Source organism: Mirounga angustirostris, unplaced genomic scaffold (genome assembly GCF_029215605.1).
Source record: "Mirounga angustirostris isolate CCGP_5_RB_7025 unplaced genomic scaffold, mMirAng1.0.hap1 SCAF_7, whole genome shotgun sequence".
Taxonomy (NCBI): Eukaryota; Metazoa; Chordata; class Mammalia; order Carnivora; family Phocidae; genus Mirounga; species Mirounga angustirostris.
In genome coordinates, this window is record NW_026991715.1 from 58,264,867 (window position 1) to 58,282,509 (window position 17,643).

The following is a 17,643-nucleotide window of genomic DNA, read 5'->3' on the forward strand; positions in this document are numbered from 1 at the left end:
CATGTATGTCCTTTAAAAAGTCAGTAATGCTTTCTGGGGGGAAATACTCTTGAAAAGATGTTCACAAGATTGCTTTGGACTTGAGACCAAAGTTGGACCCACAAGATGTGACTATTGCTGTTTGATGCATGCATTGTAGTATGTTCAAAGAGAAAATACTAATAATAGTTTAGTCCCATTTCAGAAAGAAAGAACACACAAATGTAGGTCTTACAAAATTGTTAAAAGTCACCAGCATCAAAGATACTGCAGTATAGCAACTTTGTGGATGGAATCACCAGTATATTTGCTAAAACTCCGGAAAAAGCCTATGGCCTGGGGCTGAGAGAGCCACCAGAACTCCTGAATGACGAGAAGACAGTTAATTAACTAATTTCAAATATTCAAGATTGCCACAGTTTACAAGAAAATACTAAGGTGGCAGTGCATTATCGGTGCTACTTTGTAGAAAAATGAAACTGTAAAAACCAGATGCTGTAGTTGAAAAGACGTGTCAAACTGTGAAGAAGCAGCATCATAGGGTTATAATTCGGAGCCAACAATAGCTCCAATGGCGTCCAAAGATGCCTTAGGAGTCACTTTGTGAAACTGAGCATCATTCTATTAGGATTATTGAAAAGTGGAAGATCTACACTGTTTAAAAAAATTATTTCTTCTAGACAGTCTAAAAGTACTGATTTCATGAATGTGAAAATGTCTTCTTTTGAAGGTTTTTAAGCATTTTTTATGAGATCAGTTTTAATTTTTTTAATTAGCCACCCATTGATTGCAGTCACACCGGATGAGAGCATCAGCCATGGAAGTGAGTCCAGTCTTGGCTTGCATCTCTCAAAGAACATAAAAAGCAAACGCATTTCGTAATCCACATAAAGACTTTTCACAGTCCCCCCTTCCTCCTTTTCCCTCATTCATTCTCGTTCAGACAGTTTTCCCTGTCTGGTCATGGTAGTGCCTGTCTCTCCTCTCCCACCCCCTTTCCTTCTGCCCCAAGTCTTTTATTTTCCCCCAAGTTTATTTTGAGCCCCTGGCTCTTTGCAGAGGTCTGCCAACTCTGGCCTGGACAAGAAAGGGGGCAGAGGAGCCAGAAGACTTCATGGCCACTGCAGTCTTTTCCTTGGCAGCCCTGGCGAGGGAGGAGGTGATGCATATGCATATTCATACTGTAATCATCCTTGTCCCGTTTACATTCTGGAGCTCAGGCCTCACACCTGGTCCTTGCCGGCACCTCCGCCTCCAGATCCTGAGATCACTCAACCAAATTCTCAGAGCACCTGAGCACCAAGTTCAGAGGATTCCAAAAGCACGTTGCTAGAAAGAAGCTAAGCCAGTTCATCCCTTGGCTCTGGTCAAATCTGTTTTTAAACCAGGCCAGAAAGAGTTACCCATATCGTTTTCTCAGAGATATAATCTCCAGACGCTGTTCTCTATGCTCCTTTCACCTGATGTGTGAAGTGTAACCATAAGAAATATCTCTTGCCAGGACATCGTTGAGAAAGTCACAACAGATTACGCTCGCAAGAAGATGTGGTCTGCGTCTGATGATTTGCTTCTTCGCCTTCAAGCCACAAGTGCAGGATCCCTTCTTAGGAAAGAGTACGAAGCTAGGAAATCATATTTGTATGAACAAGAAAAGCATGTGGTCAAAATACAGGTATGTGAACCACCTACCACTAGTTACAGCAAACTGTACTATCCCCCTGAAGATGCTTCATTTGATAGTATGACAGTCAACCACCAGCATTCTAATTAACAAATCTGACTGCAGATTTCTCCCTTAATCATTGCCCCCAAATCTGTTTTAGTAAGGCTCAGAGATGGGAAAGACGTTAAATGATTTTTCACCTTTGGAGACCATCAAGGGGCACTGTGGACTCGCAAAGGTCTGCCTGCCACCAACCTAGTCGGAGCCAGAGGGACTCCTGAGATCGGAGTTGAAATCCTGTTTCTCTAAGAAGCTGGATCTCCTTGTATCATCTACTCTCTAAACCGGGTGCTTTATGAATTGGTGTTTCGGTGGCTAATGGATGTTGAGTGGCCCCTGTTTCTATGTTCTTCTAGACAGAAAGAACAGAAGAGCTAATGAAATGGATTTAGCCTCTCCAAGAATACATTCTCCCTTACATACTCTTCATTTAGGCCTGCAGGAGAAATCCTCCTTTCCTGACTGGTTGGTTTTGAGCCGTTCTTAAGCTTGCATGACTACTCTGAACTTTCTGGTTGCCAGGAGAGGGACTGGCCAAATTTAGATATTTTCTCCTCTGTATTTCGCTACCACCCTCTACCAACCACCATGCTGGCTTCCAAAGGACTATGTGTCTTTTTCTGTGCATCCAAAGTGACACTATTATTGACGGGAAGCATTTGGTGGGTTTTTGCATTGGCCAATAACTAAGAAATTTCCCACACTGGAAGTTTTTAAGTTGAAGATTCCTCTTTTGTGATCACTGGTGTACTTACCTGCTTCCTTCACCTCACTATAATATTGTTCCAAGACAGGAAATAACTTTTTTAAATTTTTATATTCTTGGGTCCTGTGTATGATAAGCGCTCAAATATTTGGATTTGTTCAGAACTTAAGATGTTAGAAGGCAGAAATGATTAATTTTTAGAAGAAATTTCTTTCATGAGCCTGACAAAGAATTTTTATTAGCTGAACCAGTAAGTTTTCCACTTTATTCTTCTTTAAACAAATGGTAGGCAAAACATACAGGAAGTGAAAAAAAAAAGCCTGAAGATAAGATCCTCTACACTGATGCTAAGGCTCTAATTTTACACAGAATTATAGATTGTCAGCCAACCTGACACAATTTGGACCAACCCTAAGCTGTCCACTCTCGGGCATGGAGCTGTATTGTATTTGGAGAACATTCTTTGGGGCACGTTGGTATAAAATCCATCTGATATTGGGACCCAGGGCCGAAGTCATGAGAGGGCTTGGGAGAAGGGCAGAAGCAATGATCTGCAGCCTTTTTTCCTCCATCTTAGCAGAGCCAATAATACTGAAGAAGAAGCCATAGAACTGTGAAGTCGCCCTTCCTTCCTTTTTTTTTTTCCTACTCTTCTAAGGGTTTTCTAAGGAGGAGGGCAGGAGGTATAAGGGCAAGCTATAGACTAGAGATGAATACAGATTCAGCAGAAACTTGCTGACCCACTAAACCAGAAGAGCATGAACCAAAGGGGATTATGCTACTCTCATTTTTTTGTCAGTGTGTCCAATCTACCCTGAACTAGGGGAATGATCTGAAATGTGAGGACTTTTCCATAAAAGAGCTCCATAAAAGAGCTCAATCTTCCTAGCTGGCTGAATGAGTCCCAGACACAGTAGTCTTAACAAATTCAGAGAGAAGGCTCCCAGGCTGAGGGTAGCCACACCCCAGCTCCACCACCCTCGGTCTCCTCCCAAACAACTGAATAGTAGTACAGAGAATATATGGCGTCATTAGCCAGTCCTCTGTCTCAGTACTTATGGAATATATCAGAAGGTATCCAAGGTGTCTCATGAGAAAGTCACTGTCATTCATAGGATTTTCCCCCTGTAATGTAAGGTGTCCTATCTCTCTCCCTGTAGAGAGACAGAGAATCTCTTGAGAGCAGTGAGAGAGAAAAATGCCATACTATTTTTGAGCGGTGAGAAGGCCCTGGTAATCTCTACATTTACAAATGAGTGAGCCAGAAAATAATCTCAAACAAAAACGAGTATTTTATGGGGCACCTGGGTGGCTCAGTTGGTTAAGCGACTGCCTTCGGCTTGGGTCATGATCCCAGGGTCCTGGGATTGAGCCCTGCATTGGGCTCCCTGCTCCGCGGGAAGCCTGCTTCTCCCTCTCCCACTCCCCCTGCTTGTGTTCCCTCTCTCGCTGTGTCTCTCTGGCAATTAAATAAATAAATAAAATCTTTTTTAAAAAGTAGTATTTTATCTCAAAAAAAAGGAAAATGAATATAAGTTGCAAATATAAATTAAGTAAACTAATATTTAAGGACACTCTTGTCCAGGAGACAGAAGAATTTTTATGCTGAAGCTCTTTCATGCTTTCAAGGAATTGAACAAGACATGGACTTAGTGAAACAAGACAAAACGTCGAAAGACAACTGATATCGAAAGAGGGAAAAAGAAATAGTGACATTATAGAATGTAAATGAACTCACGACTGCAGAATGCACAACCAACACTGAGAATAACTGCAGCATGTGGACAGCTTGAGAAAACTCTCAAAGTTGAGGAAAAGAATAGATCATTTGAAATGTCATTCTCATCTGAAAATGATAATACTCATTTTGTGGCTGGGCTCTGAGAATCAAGTGGGATCATTGACATAACAGACTTGGCACAGTGTGCAGCCCTTAGGTGCTCAGTAGTGTCAGATATGAGGAGTTGATGGCCCCAAGGACAGATAGCAGAGCCAACATTGAGACTGCTGTTATGATAAGGGAAGACATCAGCAAAACTGAATGGGGAAAAATAGATAGCTGTGGTTTGGTTTTGGTTTTTTTTCCTTGAACTGAGGAATGCTGGAATGCCACTTCTTAGGAAAAATCATAATAGTGACAAACACCCAAACTTAGCCCTGGGAATTAGGGAATTACTGAACTTCAGAGAGTGCCACAAGCATCCTGGCACAGAAAGAGAAGCAAGCTTCTCTGAAGCAACCTTCAGATGGCCCGGAGCAACAGGAGAGTCTGCAGGTGGGGAGGAAGGGGATGAACTGGTGGGACAGTTCTTCATCATGTTGGTTTAATGTAAGTGACTACTCTAGAAGATCAGTGGATTTTCTACCTTGAAACTGAGAATGAAAAGAGATCAATGTTGAGGGCTTTCTTGGCTAAGAGACCACACAAGAATTTGTGCTTCAGAAGTTGGAGTTGGTAATTTGAATATTACTGTCCTGGATGCCCAATTACCAAGCAAGGCAACCGATTTAGCAAGCCAAATTTTCTAGAGATGGACAATTATAAAATCTGTAAAACAGAGCAGTAGCCTCTGAGGTCTAGATATTTTGAAAGAGTACTTTGTTAAATATGCATTACACAGAAAATATATTTATGGTAAGAAAAAAAATAACAAAAAGATGGCTGTTATAAATTTTCCCGCATGTTCTGATACCAGTCAGAGAAGGAGATTGACACTTCTGTAGACACATTCTGTCTCTAATTGTCTGCAAAAAGCTGCTTGTAAATGGCTTAAAATTTTGTCTCCTTTTGCATTTTCATCAATAACTCCTTTCTTCCAACTTTATACCCATAATCATTTTTAATAAACAGCATCTAATTAGAAAAGCCTGATTAGATAATCAATCAATGTGATACAATACATGAATGAAAGAAAGAACAAGAACTTCTCAATAGATGCGGAAAAAGCATTTGACAAAGTACAGCATCCTTTCTTGATTAAAACTCTTCACAGTGTAGGGATAGAGGGTACATACCTCAATATCATAAAAGCCATCTATGAAAAACCCACAGCAAATATCATACTCAATGGGGAAAAACTGAGAGCTTTTCCCCTAAGGTCAGGAACATGGCAGGGATGTCCACTATCACCACTGCTGTTCAACATAGTACTAGAAGTCCTAGCCACAGCAATTAGCAAAAAGAAATAAAAGACATCCAGATCAGCAAAGAAGTGAAACTCTCACTTTTTGCAGATGATATGATACTTTATGTGGAAAACCCAAAAGACTCCACCCCAAAACTGCTAGAACTCATGCAGGAATTCAGTAAAGTGGCAGGATATAAAATCAATGCACAGAAATCAGTTGCAATTTTATACACCACCACCAAGACAGAAGAAAGAGAAATTAAGGAGTTGATCCCATTTACAATTGCACCCAAAACCATAAAATACCTAGGAATAAATCTAACCAAAGAGGCAAAGGATCTGTACTCAGAAAACTATAGAATACTCATGAAAGAAATTGGGGAAGACACAAAGAAATGGAAAAACATTCCATGCTCATGGATTGGAAGAAAAAATATTGTGAAAATGTCTATGCTACCTAGAGCAATCTACACATTTAATGCAATCCCTATCAAAATACCATCCACTTTTTTCAAAGAAATGGAACAAATAATCCTAAAATTTGTATGGAACCAGAAAAGACCCCGAATAGCCAGAGGAATGTTGAAAAAGAAAAGCGAAGCTGGTGGCATCACAATTCCGGACTTCAAGCTCTATTACAAAACTGTCATCATCAAGACAGTGTGGTACTGGCACAAAAACAGACACATAGATCAATGGAACAGAATAGAGAATCCAGAAATGGACCCTCAACTCTATGATCAACTCATCTTTGACAAAGCAGGAAAGAATGTCCAATGGAAAAAAGACAGTCTCTTCAACAAATGGTGTTGGGAAAATTGAACAGCCACATGCAGAAGAAAGAAACTGGACCATTTCCCTACACCACACACAAAAATAGACTTAAAATGGATGAAAGACCTAAATGTGAGACAGGAATCCATCAAAATCCTTGAGGAGAACATAGGCAGCAACCTCTTCGACCTCAGCCGCAGCAACTTCTTCCTAGAAACATCCCAAAGGCAAGGGAAGCAAGGCCAAAAATGAACTGTTGGGACTTCATCAAAATAAAAAGCTTTTGCAGAGCAAAGGAAACAGTTAACAAAACCAAAAGACAACCAACAGAATGGGAGACGATATTTGCAAATGACATATCAGATAAAGGGCTAGTATCCAAAATCTATAAAGAACTTACCAACTCAACACCCAAAGAACAACTAATCCAGTCAAGAAATGGGCAGAAGACATGAACAGACATTTCTGCAAAGAAGACATCCAAACTGCCAACAGGCAGATGAAAAAGTGCTCAGCATCGCTCAGCATCAGGGAAATCCAAATCAAAACCTCAATGAGATATCACCTCACACGGGTCAGAATGGCTAAAATTAACAAGTCAGGAAACAACAGATGTTGAAGAGGATGCGGAGAAAGGGGAACCCTCCTACACTGTTGGTGGGAATGCAAGCTGGTGCAGCCACTCTGGAAAACAGTATGGAGGTTCCTCAGAAAGTTGAAAATAGAGTTAACCCTACAATGCAGCAATTGCACTACTGGGTATTTACCCCAAAGATACAAATGTAGTGATCCGAAGGGACACATGCACCCCAACGTTTATAGCAGCAATGTCCACAATAGCCAAACTATGGAAAGAGCCTAGATGTCCATCAACAGATGAATGGATAAAGAAGATGTGGTATACACATAACACACACACACACACACACACACACACACTGGAATATTATGTAGCCATCAAAAAAAACCAAAAACAAACAAACAAACAAAAAAACTGAAATCTTGCCATTTGCAATGACGTGGATGGAACTAGAGGGTATTATGCTAAGCGAAATAAGTCAATCAGAGAAAGACAAGTATCATATGATCTCACTGATATGAGGAATTTGAGAAACAAGACAGAGGATCATAGGGGAAGGGAGGAAAAAATGAAACAAGACGAAACTAGAAAGGGAGACAAACCATAAGAGACACTTAATCTCAGGAAAAAAACTGAGGGTTGCTGGAGTGGAGGGGGCGGTGGGAGGGATGGGGTGGCTGGGTGATGGACAATGGGGAGGGACATACCTCTATGTCCATACCGCTATACCACCACTATAGTATGGTGAGCACTGTGAATTGTGCAAGACTGATGAATCACAGACTTGTACCCCTGAAACAAATAATACATTATATGTTAATTAAAAAAAATTTTTTTTTAAAGAAAAGCCTGCAATCTCATGGCCTAGCACAGGAGTTCTAGTAGCACTGAATAAGAAAAGCCAGTTCTGGTGGAACAAAAACTTACAAACTGAAAAAGAATGTGTAATTTTGATAAATAAGAGGCATATAGTATTCTACTTCTAGAGACCAAAATCTCTATACCCAGCAAAGTTGCCTTGGTTTGGGAAGGTAACAATAAAAATACTCATAAGTGTAAAATGATTCCAGAGAAATCTACATAATCAATAAAGAGATGAAATACAAAATGAAATCTCCAGGAAAATCCTGTTGTTGAGCATTGAATCCTTAGTACATTAAAAAATAGTACAGAATGGACAAATGGGTTCGTTCTACCAATATAAGAATGCATCAATATTCCCATCAGCCTTTACTATAACAGATTATTCAGAAGGTTTGTAAATCTGAGCTAATAAGATTAATAGTGTTTCTGGAGTTCAGATAATTCCAGAAAAGCAGAAGGAAGAACTTGAGCTAATGCTAATACCTTATTTGCTTTCCAGTTTGGATTTAAAAGTGGGGTATATTTATATTTATATATTTTTTTCACATTTCTGTGCTTTAAAAGTGCCACCCACAAAAACAGGAAGCACCAATGAGACCCATCACAATGAATGTGTTACTAGTTAACTTGCCGTGGAATCCAGTAACCCACAGTTAGGGTCCCCTTCCCCTAGTCTCTATAGCCATCAGGACACTTTTGCAAGCAGTTGTTGATGACATCAGAGATCAGTTTTTCCAATGATCTCAGAAATGCCATACCGAGAGATCCCATGGTGGCATTTTCTAAATGGGCCATCAACTAAAAATCCTTTATCTTTGCTCAGATCTTTATTACTTGAAGTGTAGAGCATATATAGCACTGTCATTACCTGGAACCCCCACCCACACCCACTAAACTCAAATCTGCATTTTAAAAAGACCCTCTGATGATTTTGTATACATATTACAGTTTGAGAGCACTGTGAAGCTCACTCCAGTTTTAAATCCTCAATAATTCACCTTCCTGTATAATTCTTTATCATCATAATAGCTTAAAAGAGAAAAACACGTGCTCATTTCAATAGTGCAAAGGCAGCTGATAAAGTTCCAGACCCGTTCCTGAATTTTCTGTAATCATTACGCTGAGGTTTTAGTTCATTCGAGGAGATTGGCATCTTTACAATAATGAATTTTCCAGTTCCATAATCAGTATATCTCTCCATTTATTCATCTTTCCCACCATATAGCATTAAATTTATTCCTATTTCTTAGGTTTACTCCATTAGTTATTTTTTGCTATCATAAATGTCATCTTTTTTCTGTTGTATTGTTTATTTTTCACATGCAGAAAATTAATCAAGTATATATATACATTTTATAACTAATCACCTGGAAGAACTCAGTTTTAATAATTTTTCAGGTGGCCCTCTTGAATCATAACTACTTTTTAAATTTCTGATTTTTTTAATCTTGTAATCTATCAAGGAATAAATTCATATGGCCTTAATAGTTTAGGAAACTCTAAAACATTGGGTACTTAAAAACTATTTGGGCTTAACTCCCACTTCTGGGAATGTAGAATACAGCTACTTTTCCCTATTCTTTGCCTAAGTACAGCTAAAAGCCCCAGATATTATTTGTAAACGAACATAACACTGTGAAAAATGGAGAGAGGAAAGGCAGACAGGCTTGGGAACCTTGAGACCCAAGGAAGGACATGGAGGTGAGTTCTGTGGTTTTCTTTTAGCTTCATATATCTCAGACTTGTTGCTGCAGAGGCTGGCAAAATGGAAATGCCAGTGGGTGCAGGCAGAAACTCCAGCAAAAGCCTGCTATCTGTAGCCAAAGGACCAGGAAAGGTGCAGCCCAGAAAGACAAAACTTTTAGACAATAACCACTCTACTCTAGCCAAACAGCACAGGAAAAAAAAAAAAAAAAAAAAAAAAACTGTGACCCCATACCTACCACTCATGCCACAAAGTCGAGAGCTTGGCCTTCCACCCTAGTAGACTCTAACAAGGTACCCAGATACCCACAGAGCCTGAATTTCCATGCTCACAAACGTAATGTGGCAGCCCTCCCTTTCCTTGCTAGGTGGTGTCAAAGAAGGCATGGTGGAAAGTCAGGACTTTGATGACAGCCCAGTAGTAATGAGGCCACCTGCCAGCAAAGCCTTCTGCTATCAGTGGAAGGCACATGAGGAGTAGTAACACAGCCCTCCTGGGCAAAGTGGAATTGGCACAGCCTTGGGGCGTAGTTAGAGCTCCCAGCTCCCACGCAGCAGTAATAAGCAGCTCCCACCTCAGATATCAATAGAGGCTAGGTAGAAAACCTGAACTTCCACCCCTCCTTGCCAGTAATGAGGCAGCACCACCACCCCCTTCCCTTGGCAGAACAATGTCAGGGAAAACCACCTAGAACAGGTTAAATAAGATCCAGAGTCTTATTAGTCATCACATAATAATCCGATTTGTCCACATTTCAAACAATAATAAACATTTCAAGAACCAAGACAATTAATAGATGCCAATACGGGGGCGCCTGGGTGGCTCAGTCAGTTAAGTGTCTACCTTCGTCTGGGTCATGATCTTGGGGTCCTGGGATCGAGCCCCATGTTGAGCTCTCTGCTCAGCAGGGAGTCTGCTTTTCCTTCTCACTCTCCCTCTATGTTCCCCCCTCCCACATAAATAAATAAATAAAATCTTAAAATATATATATGCCAATACAGATGACAGAGATGTTATAATTTAGCTGACAAAGATTTTAAAGCTGCCATGTTACAGTAAGCAATTATGAACACACTTGAAACAAAGGAAAAAATATAAAGTCTCAACAAAGAAATAGAAGATAGAAAAAAAAACAAATCTTAGAACTAAGACATAGAACAACATATAAAAAACTGAATGGATGGACTCAACAGCAAAATGAAAGGAACACAGGACCAAATTAGTGAACTAGAAAATAGAATGATAGAAATTACTAGATCTGAACAACAGAGAGAAACGATTAAAAAAACAATGAACAGAGCCTCAAGGCATCTGTGGACCATAAAAAAAGATTGAATGTTTGTGTCATCAGAGTTTCAGAGGAAGTACTGAAAAAACCTGAAATAAATGATGTCTGAAAAGTTTCTGTGTGTGGTCAGAGACACAGAACCACAGATTCAAGAAGCTGAGTAAACCCCAAAGAGGATAAAGTCAAAAAAATTTACCCAAAGATGCATCACAAACTTCTGAAAACAAAACAAAAAAAAATTAAAAATCTTTAAAACAATGAAACAGAGATGACAGCTTAGCTATAGGGGGAAAACAGTTCTCATGACAGAAGATTTTTCATAAGGACCTATGGAGATGAGGAGGAATGGCACAACATGGAAAGTAAAGAACTGTCCAACAAAGTATTTGTTATCCACCGAAAATACTCTTTAGGAATGAAAAGGAAATCAAGGCATTCTCAGATGAAGAGGAAAATTAATAGAACTTGTCACTAGCATACCTGCCCTAAAAGAATAGCAAAGAAAGTTCTCTAAACAAAAAAGAAAATGATAAAAGAATTTTGGAAAAGCAGGAAGAAAAAAAAACAAAGTAAAATTGTGAGTAAACATATTTTCCTTCTACTCTTGAATTTCTTTAATTATGTTTGACAGTTGAAGTAAAAATTTTAACACTGTCTTATATGGTACTAAAAGGTATATAGACAAAATACAATTGTATTATAAATGGGGTAGGTATGTGCAGGAAAGTAAGGTTTGCTGGAGATCAAAGTATAAATAAAAATGAAGAGCAGTTTTTATCAGTCAATTTGGACAGCATCAATCTTTTTCATTTTTGTCAGTTCAGTGAAACCCTGGGGAAAGAACTGTCTATCATACACTCTTTGGAGGGCAATTTGACAGTAGCTATCCATTTTAAATATCAACTATTGAGCCAGTAATCCCCCATCTATTAACCTATCTTGATGGAATAATCCATACAAAATACATAATAATGTGTGTACAAGGTTGTTTACAATAAGAGTATATATGCATATCCCTATGTTTGCCCATTTCAGAGAATACATAGCAAAAAATTAATAGTTTTTTTGTAGAGTAGCTACAAAAGTGGTAGGTACATAGGCATATTTTACCTTACACCTTTTCTCTACTATATCCTAGTACATCATTTTCTAGGCATTGAGTACAGATTCTTTGCATAGAAATAGATATTATTTATGTTTTTCTTTTTTTCTTAACAGGTCATATCATAGTATTTGTGGCAAACTACAATTTCCTTGTTTTCTTTGCATTGTATCTTGGAGATCCTGTTGTTCCTCAAGATACAGAACATTGCTGTAGTCAATATATGTGACCCTCTTTCATTCTTCTTAACTGCCATGTAGCATCGCTCACTAGGAGTGCAATTGCAGTTGATCTGTTTCCCCGTTTGTAAAGATTCTGCTCTATGCACATGTTTAGTATTACAAGCAATGCTGCAGCAAAAACCCTTACATATATTTCTTCTGTAGTGGTGCCTTTCTTAGGCTAGATAAAAGAAAATTAGAAATACTTGGTGATGGGCGCCTGGGTGGCTCAGTTGGTTAAGCGACTGCCTTCAGCTCAGGTCATGATCCTGGAGTCCCGGGATCGAGTCCCGCATCGGACTCCCTGCTCGTCAGGGAGTCTGCTTCTCCCTCTGACCCTCCTCCCTCTCATGCTCTCTGTCTCTCATTCTCTCTGTCTCAAATAAATAAATAAAATCTTAAAAAAAAAAAAAAAGAAATACTTGGTGAAAGACTAAATAATGTTAAATCTGATATTGCTAAATTCCCTCAAAAAGGCTGTATTCCTTTGTACTTTGCCTGAACCCCACTCTCCCATCTCTGCTATTTTATTCACTGCTTGACAAGTGGATAAGGTAACAACTTACCCAAAGTTATTCTGAGTGCGGCCCAAGGCTCCCTCAAGGTTATAGCCATCCTACGTTGTTTGTAGATGGTCTTACATTTTGGTAGATGTTGGTTCTGTGGTTTCCTCTTGAAGTCCAATTCCAGCTACCTTCTGTCTTCCAGGATCCCTCAGAGTTATTGATCCATATGCTTTCTTTTCTAAGACTATAGTGATTAGCTTTAAAAGCCTATTTGTGAAATGTTACCATTAGGGGAACTCCATTATTTTTGGAGTTTCCTGTGAGTTTCTAATTATTTCAAAAAGAAGAAAGTATTTTTTAAAATACGTTGTCATTTCTAAGGATTTTAATTGAGAGGAGAAGTCTGGAACAAGTGCTTAGTTGATCATTTTTTTTACTGTACTATTTTGTTTTGAATCATTACAAGACATATTTTTGAAATGGTAATAAAATTCCACATACCTTTTTTTAAAAAGAATGGATGAGGTAGATTGACATATGTAGACATGAAATTTATAAAAATAATTTGATTTTTTGGGGGCGCCTGGGTGGCTCAGTCGTTAAGCGTCTGCCTTCGGCTCAGGTCATGATCCCAGAGTCCTGGGATCGAGTCCCACATCGGGCTCCCTGCTCAGCGAGAGGCCTGCTTCTCCCTCTCCCACTCCCCCTGCTCATGTTCCCTCTCTCGCTGTGTCTCTCTCTGTCAAATAAATAAATAAATAAAATCTTTAAAAAAAAAAAAATTTGATTTTTTGTATTAGTCCTTTTTAACAAGAAACTTGTATTTCATTTCTAACATGAAAACAAAACCAGAGAATTGAAGTGAGTTACAAAGTTAAGTTTCAATAAAAAGATTCTCAAAAATGAATTGGAATAAACTTAAATTAGTTTTGTATTTAATCATTCTAAACATACCAGTTTGTGTCTAGTTTTTGTAAATGTCGCTTATAAAAGTTCTCTTTAATGGTGATAACCTAGTAAAGCTTTGTTGATGAAACATCACCAAACTTTATGTAGAAATAGATAAGATAATAAATGATCAATCACAGCACTCCTTTTTTCAGGGATCCAAAGTTACAAATTAGTCAAGCATTTATCTTCCTTGGTCTGGGCCATCCACGGTGGGGTACTTGCTGGAATAAAGATACTAGTCATTACTTTGAAGGATCTTCTGTTGTTACCACATGATAGCAATACTCAGTTCATCTCTTTGTATGTTTCAGAGCAATTCCATTTTATTATTACTCTTGCCACCCAGAGCCTTGGTAAAATTAAGCTTTCAAATGGGAAACTGGGCTTCTACCTGGTAAATGTACTTTCCCAAGTTTGGGATAAGCTGTGAGCTCGTACATGCTGTTCAATATAATGTCCACCTCCCAGTGAGGGTGTCCACATGCTATTTGGAAGGGAAGGCCCCTGGCAGTGTTCCAACTCACTGTCTCCTGAGATGTACTCTGTTCTTGTGCTTTCTAAAATTAAGTGGGAAACTGTTACACATAAGTAATTCTGTTACTTGATCTTTCCCACAGGCTTGTTGGAAGGGACATAAACAACGGAAAGCATATTCGCGCAGGCGGCAAATGTTGATTGATAATACTGATTCCATTGTGAAGGTAAATATCCCTTCCTACCTTATCCAGTGCTTGACTTAAACCTTTCTCTTCATTTTAGTTTTGCTCCTGGAATACAGATTATAAAAAGAATACATAAGAGTCTTGAAGTCAGAATTAAGTCCCAGGTTTGAGTCCCATGTCCATTACTCAGCTGATCATCTTCAAGTCTGTTAAAACACCGTACCTGGCTCAGGTCCTTTATGTGGTTTTGAGAATCAAATGTGCAAGTATTTCATAACCTGTAAATGCTCTTTCTCTAGGAAATCCAAAATGATTATTTAAGCTCTGGAGGAAAACTGTTATTTCACATGCATCTTACCATATTCACTAATAATATTTACAAAACTTAACGGTACAAAACTTTAGTTGTTAGGCAAATGTAAAACCAGTGACAAGAAGAAGTAGAACTAAATTAGGGCCTGTATGTGGGAGGTGAGCAGGTCTAGCCCAGCTCTGGATCCAGGCTGATGGCTCTGAGTTTAGAAAAAGAAAAGGCCCTGGGGTACCCACTGCCCAGTGCTAAAAACAAGAGGACTGCCCAGAAATGAACTTGCAGACAATGTGGAAGTCCAGATTAGAGTTGGAATGGCAGGGCTGGAGAGATTGGAATCAAATGAAATTAATTCAAAAGACCTTTTAAACTGTGAAGGCATTGAATAACATCATCTAGATCCATTGTGCTCCTTAGTAATGTGCTGTGCTTGCCATGGATCACAAGCCTGTTGTCTCGGAAAACTGTAGGTCCCAATCGGCCCCTCATGAGAACTCTGGACATGTTTTCCTGTAAAGACCTAAAGGATCCTGGATGCCTTTAAGGGATGCTGGAAGAAACCCTGGACTTGGTTTTTGATTCCCTGACCTATTGCAACTGTCAGCAAAATGCCTTGCCCTCTTGGTTTTTATTTATTGAGATGAAAGCAAAATGGTACAAAGCTACATTACCTTCCCCACCAAAAGACATAAAATGCTTTGAAACCCTAGGAAAAAAGCAATGAAAGAAGTAGGAGATGAAGATGAGGCTTAGGATGTTAATTATTTGGTGGGCTGCTCACTTTTACTTTTTTATCAAAAGACCAATGTTATCTGTAGAAGGACTGTGTGAAAAGTTTAAAGGTTGTTTAGTAATTGCCTTGATTTCTCCATTTAACTCTTTTTTAGATTCAGTCCTGGTTCCGGATGATAGTAGCACGGAGGATATACCTTGCACGACTGCAGTATTTCAGAGATCATGTAAGAGACACGCAAGTGGATTTTCACCCTGGTTGAGAATGAGCTGAATGAATGCTTTGTTGAATGTTAACATTGAATGATTTCTATTAAATGGTAGAAATGTTTTTAGAAAAGAACCGAGTGGAAGACTGTTAGTATATTGTATATGTTGGCTGCATGGTGTTCCTATCTAGTCTTTGTATTAAATAGAATATTTTGTCAGTTCAGGAAGAGAAAATGAAATGTCTTCTTTCATAAATTTTTTTCATGCACTTGCTTCCTTTTGTCCTAAGACACACACCAAAGCTTTTAATTGGGTTAGGTGATATTTTCATATCTCCCCAGCTGCCTTTGGCTCAAGTTCTAAAACATCAGTGTCACTTAGTTGGATGGACAGTTGCAATCTATACATCAGTAACCTAACATTTTTTTTTTTAGAAGTCCAGAGCTAAATGGTGGGAATGAACAGTAGGAGGAAACAACAGGTTTTAAGAATTCAAAGTGATAATATTTGGAGGCTTACTTTTTTTTATTCAGAACTCATGTTCAGAGTGAGACTTCACTATTTAGGACTGCATAGGAAATGTGTGAGAAGAAACGAATGTGGACTAGTAATGCCAAAGAGAAAAGATTCCAGACGAGAATTTTCCAGCACTGCTTGTAAAGCTTTTCTAACTGCTAACTGATAAACTTAAATAGAGGCCCACAGGAAGAATTTTTTTCAGGATCTTTAAAGAATAGATAAATGAACATAGATTGAATCATCTAAATTTGGGGCTAAAATTCTTTTTCCTTTTAGATCTCTTTATAAACAGTCCCATACAATCTTGTCAATACTTTTAGCTAACTTAGCTGACCCTTTCTCTGCAAAGAAAATGCAAAAAATAAACATTGAATACACTCCATCTAAATACTGCCAGTTCTAAATAGTTTTTGTTCTTTTAAAAAAAAGATTTTATTTTTGAGAGTGTCCGGTGAGGGAGGGAGGGAGCTGCGAGTCCTTCGCTGGGGAAAGACCAAAGACTAGCTTGTAGGAAAAACCAGTAGAAGCCATGTTTTGGAGACCTGTATTAGAGGCATTGCATGAGTTTGTAAGACGTGAGTCTGAAATAGCCAGCAACTTGGTTCTTGAAAGATCTCTGAACCATGTGCAGCTACTTGAGCAAGTGGGTCGGGACCCCGTCATGAAACAGGTGGGAGGGGAAAACCCAGTCACAGTATCTTCTCTAGCAGCGAATGAGATGTGGCGGTCAGGGGAGAGTGAAGTACACCAAATGGGTGCTGTCAGGCAGAAGACAACATGGCACAGAATATCAGTATTCCAACCAGGCATGGTGTATCACCATGGTATATCAGTATGTGGAATGGGGTCCCGAATTTATGGGGAAAGGAAAGGAGACTATGGTGAATACACAGATGAAAATAACATGAGGTGACAAGCAACACAGTCAACAGTTGATAACATAATCTGAGTGACCAGGGGTGCCTGGGCGGCTCAGCTAGCTGAGCGTCTGACTCTTGATTTCAGCTCAGGTCATGATCTCAGTGTGGTGGGATCGAGCCACACGTGAGGCTCCATGCTCAGCTGGGAATCTGCTATTTTCTCTCTCTCTAACGTAAATTAATTAATTAATTAATTAATTAAAATTCTGAGTGACCAGACCAAAGACAAGGCATAGAGTGGTTGGTTCTTCCTTGGCCATTGTTTGGTACAGTCTCATTTCCAAATCATGTGTAGTCTTTGTAGTTCCTAAGGACAAGAATTAAAATATTCTTTTATATAAAATGAAAAAAAAAAACATTTTAAGTAATCTCTACACCCAAACGGGGCTCGAACTTAAAACCCTGAGATCAAGAGTCATATGCTTCACCACATGAGCCAACCAAGTGCCCCTAAATAATGTCCATTCTTAAATACTGACAGTTCTTAAGTAGTTCTGAACTCTACAATTGTGGAATAGATCGGCCTTGGGAAGATAATGACTGGTCTCATTCTTTTGCAGAAAAATGAAATTGTGAAAATTCAGTCACTACTGAGAGCAAACAAAGCTAGAGATGACTACAAAACATTGGGTAAGTAGGACAGATCTCCCTCCACTAACAATGGGGTTACGTCCTAATAAGTCCATCATAAGTTGGACAATATCCTAAGTCGAAAATGCATTTAACACACCTAATAGATGGAACATCACAGCTTAGCCTGGCC

At 39.0% G+C, this 17,643-nt stretch overlaps 2 protein-coding genes across 5 annotated transcripts in view; both read left to right on the forward strand.

Moving 5' to 3' along the window:
• IQGAP2 (IQ motif containing GTPase activating protein 2) overlaps positions 1–17,643 on the forward strand; it is a 289,473-nt gene that overhangs the window by 215,511 nt on the left and 56,319 nt on the right. For 3 of the 4 annotated variants that reach the window (XM_045896728.3, XM_045896738.3, XM_064596257.1), the window contains 4 exons: positions 1,481–1,651; positions 14,145–14,228; positions 15,387–15,458; positions 17,441–17,510. In XM_045896728.3, coding sequence (XP_045752684.1) covers positions 1,481–1,651; positions 14,145–14,228; positions 15,387–15,458; positions 17,441–17,510 — 397 coding nt within the window. The remainder of the gene's footprint in view (positions 1–1,480; positions 1,652–14,144; positions 14,229–15,386; positions 15,459–17,440; positions 17,511–17,643) is intronic. The other variant, XM_045896719.3, reaches the window with a different exon arrangement.
• LOC123859170 (single-stranded DNA-binding protein, mitochondrial-like) lies at positions 16,400–16,873 on the forward strand. Its single transcript, XM_045896761.1, has one exon. It carries the CDS (start codon positions 16,490–16,492, stop codon positions 16,871–16,873), a length of 384 nt encoding a protein of 127 aa, XP_045752717.1. The 5' UTR covers positions 16,400–16,489.

Coding starts and splice junctions, on each gene's coding strand:
- LOC123859170 (XM_045896761.1), top strand. CDS start 16,490: ATGTTTTGGAGACCTGTATTAGAGGCATTGCATGAGTTTGTAAGACGT.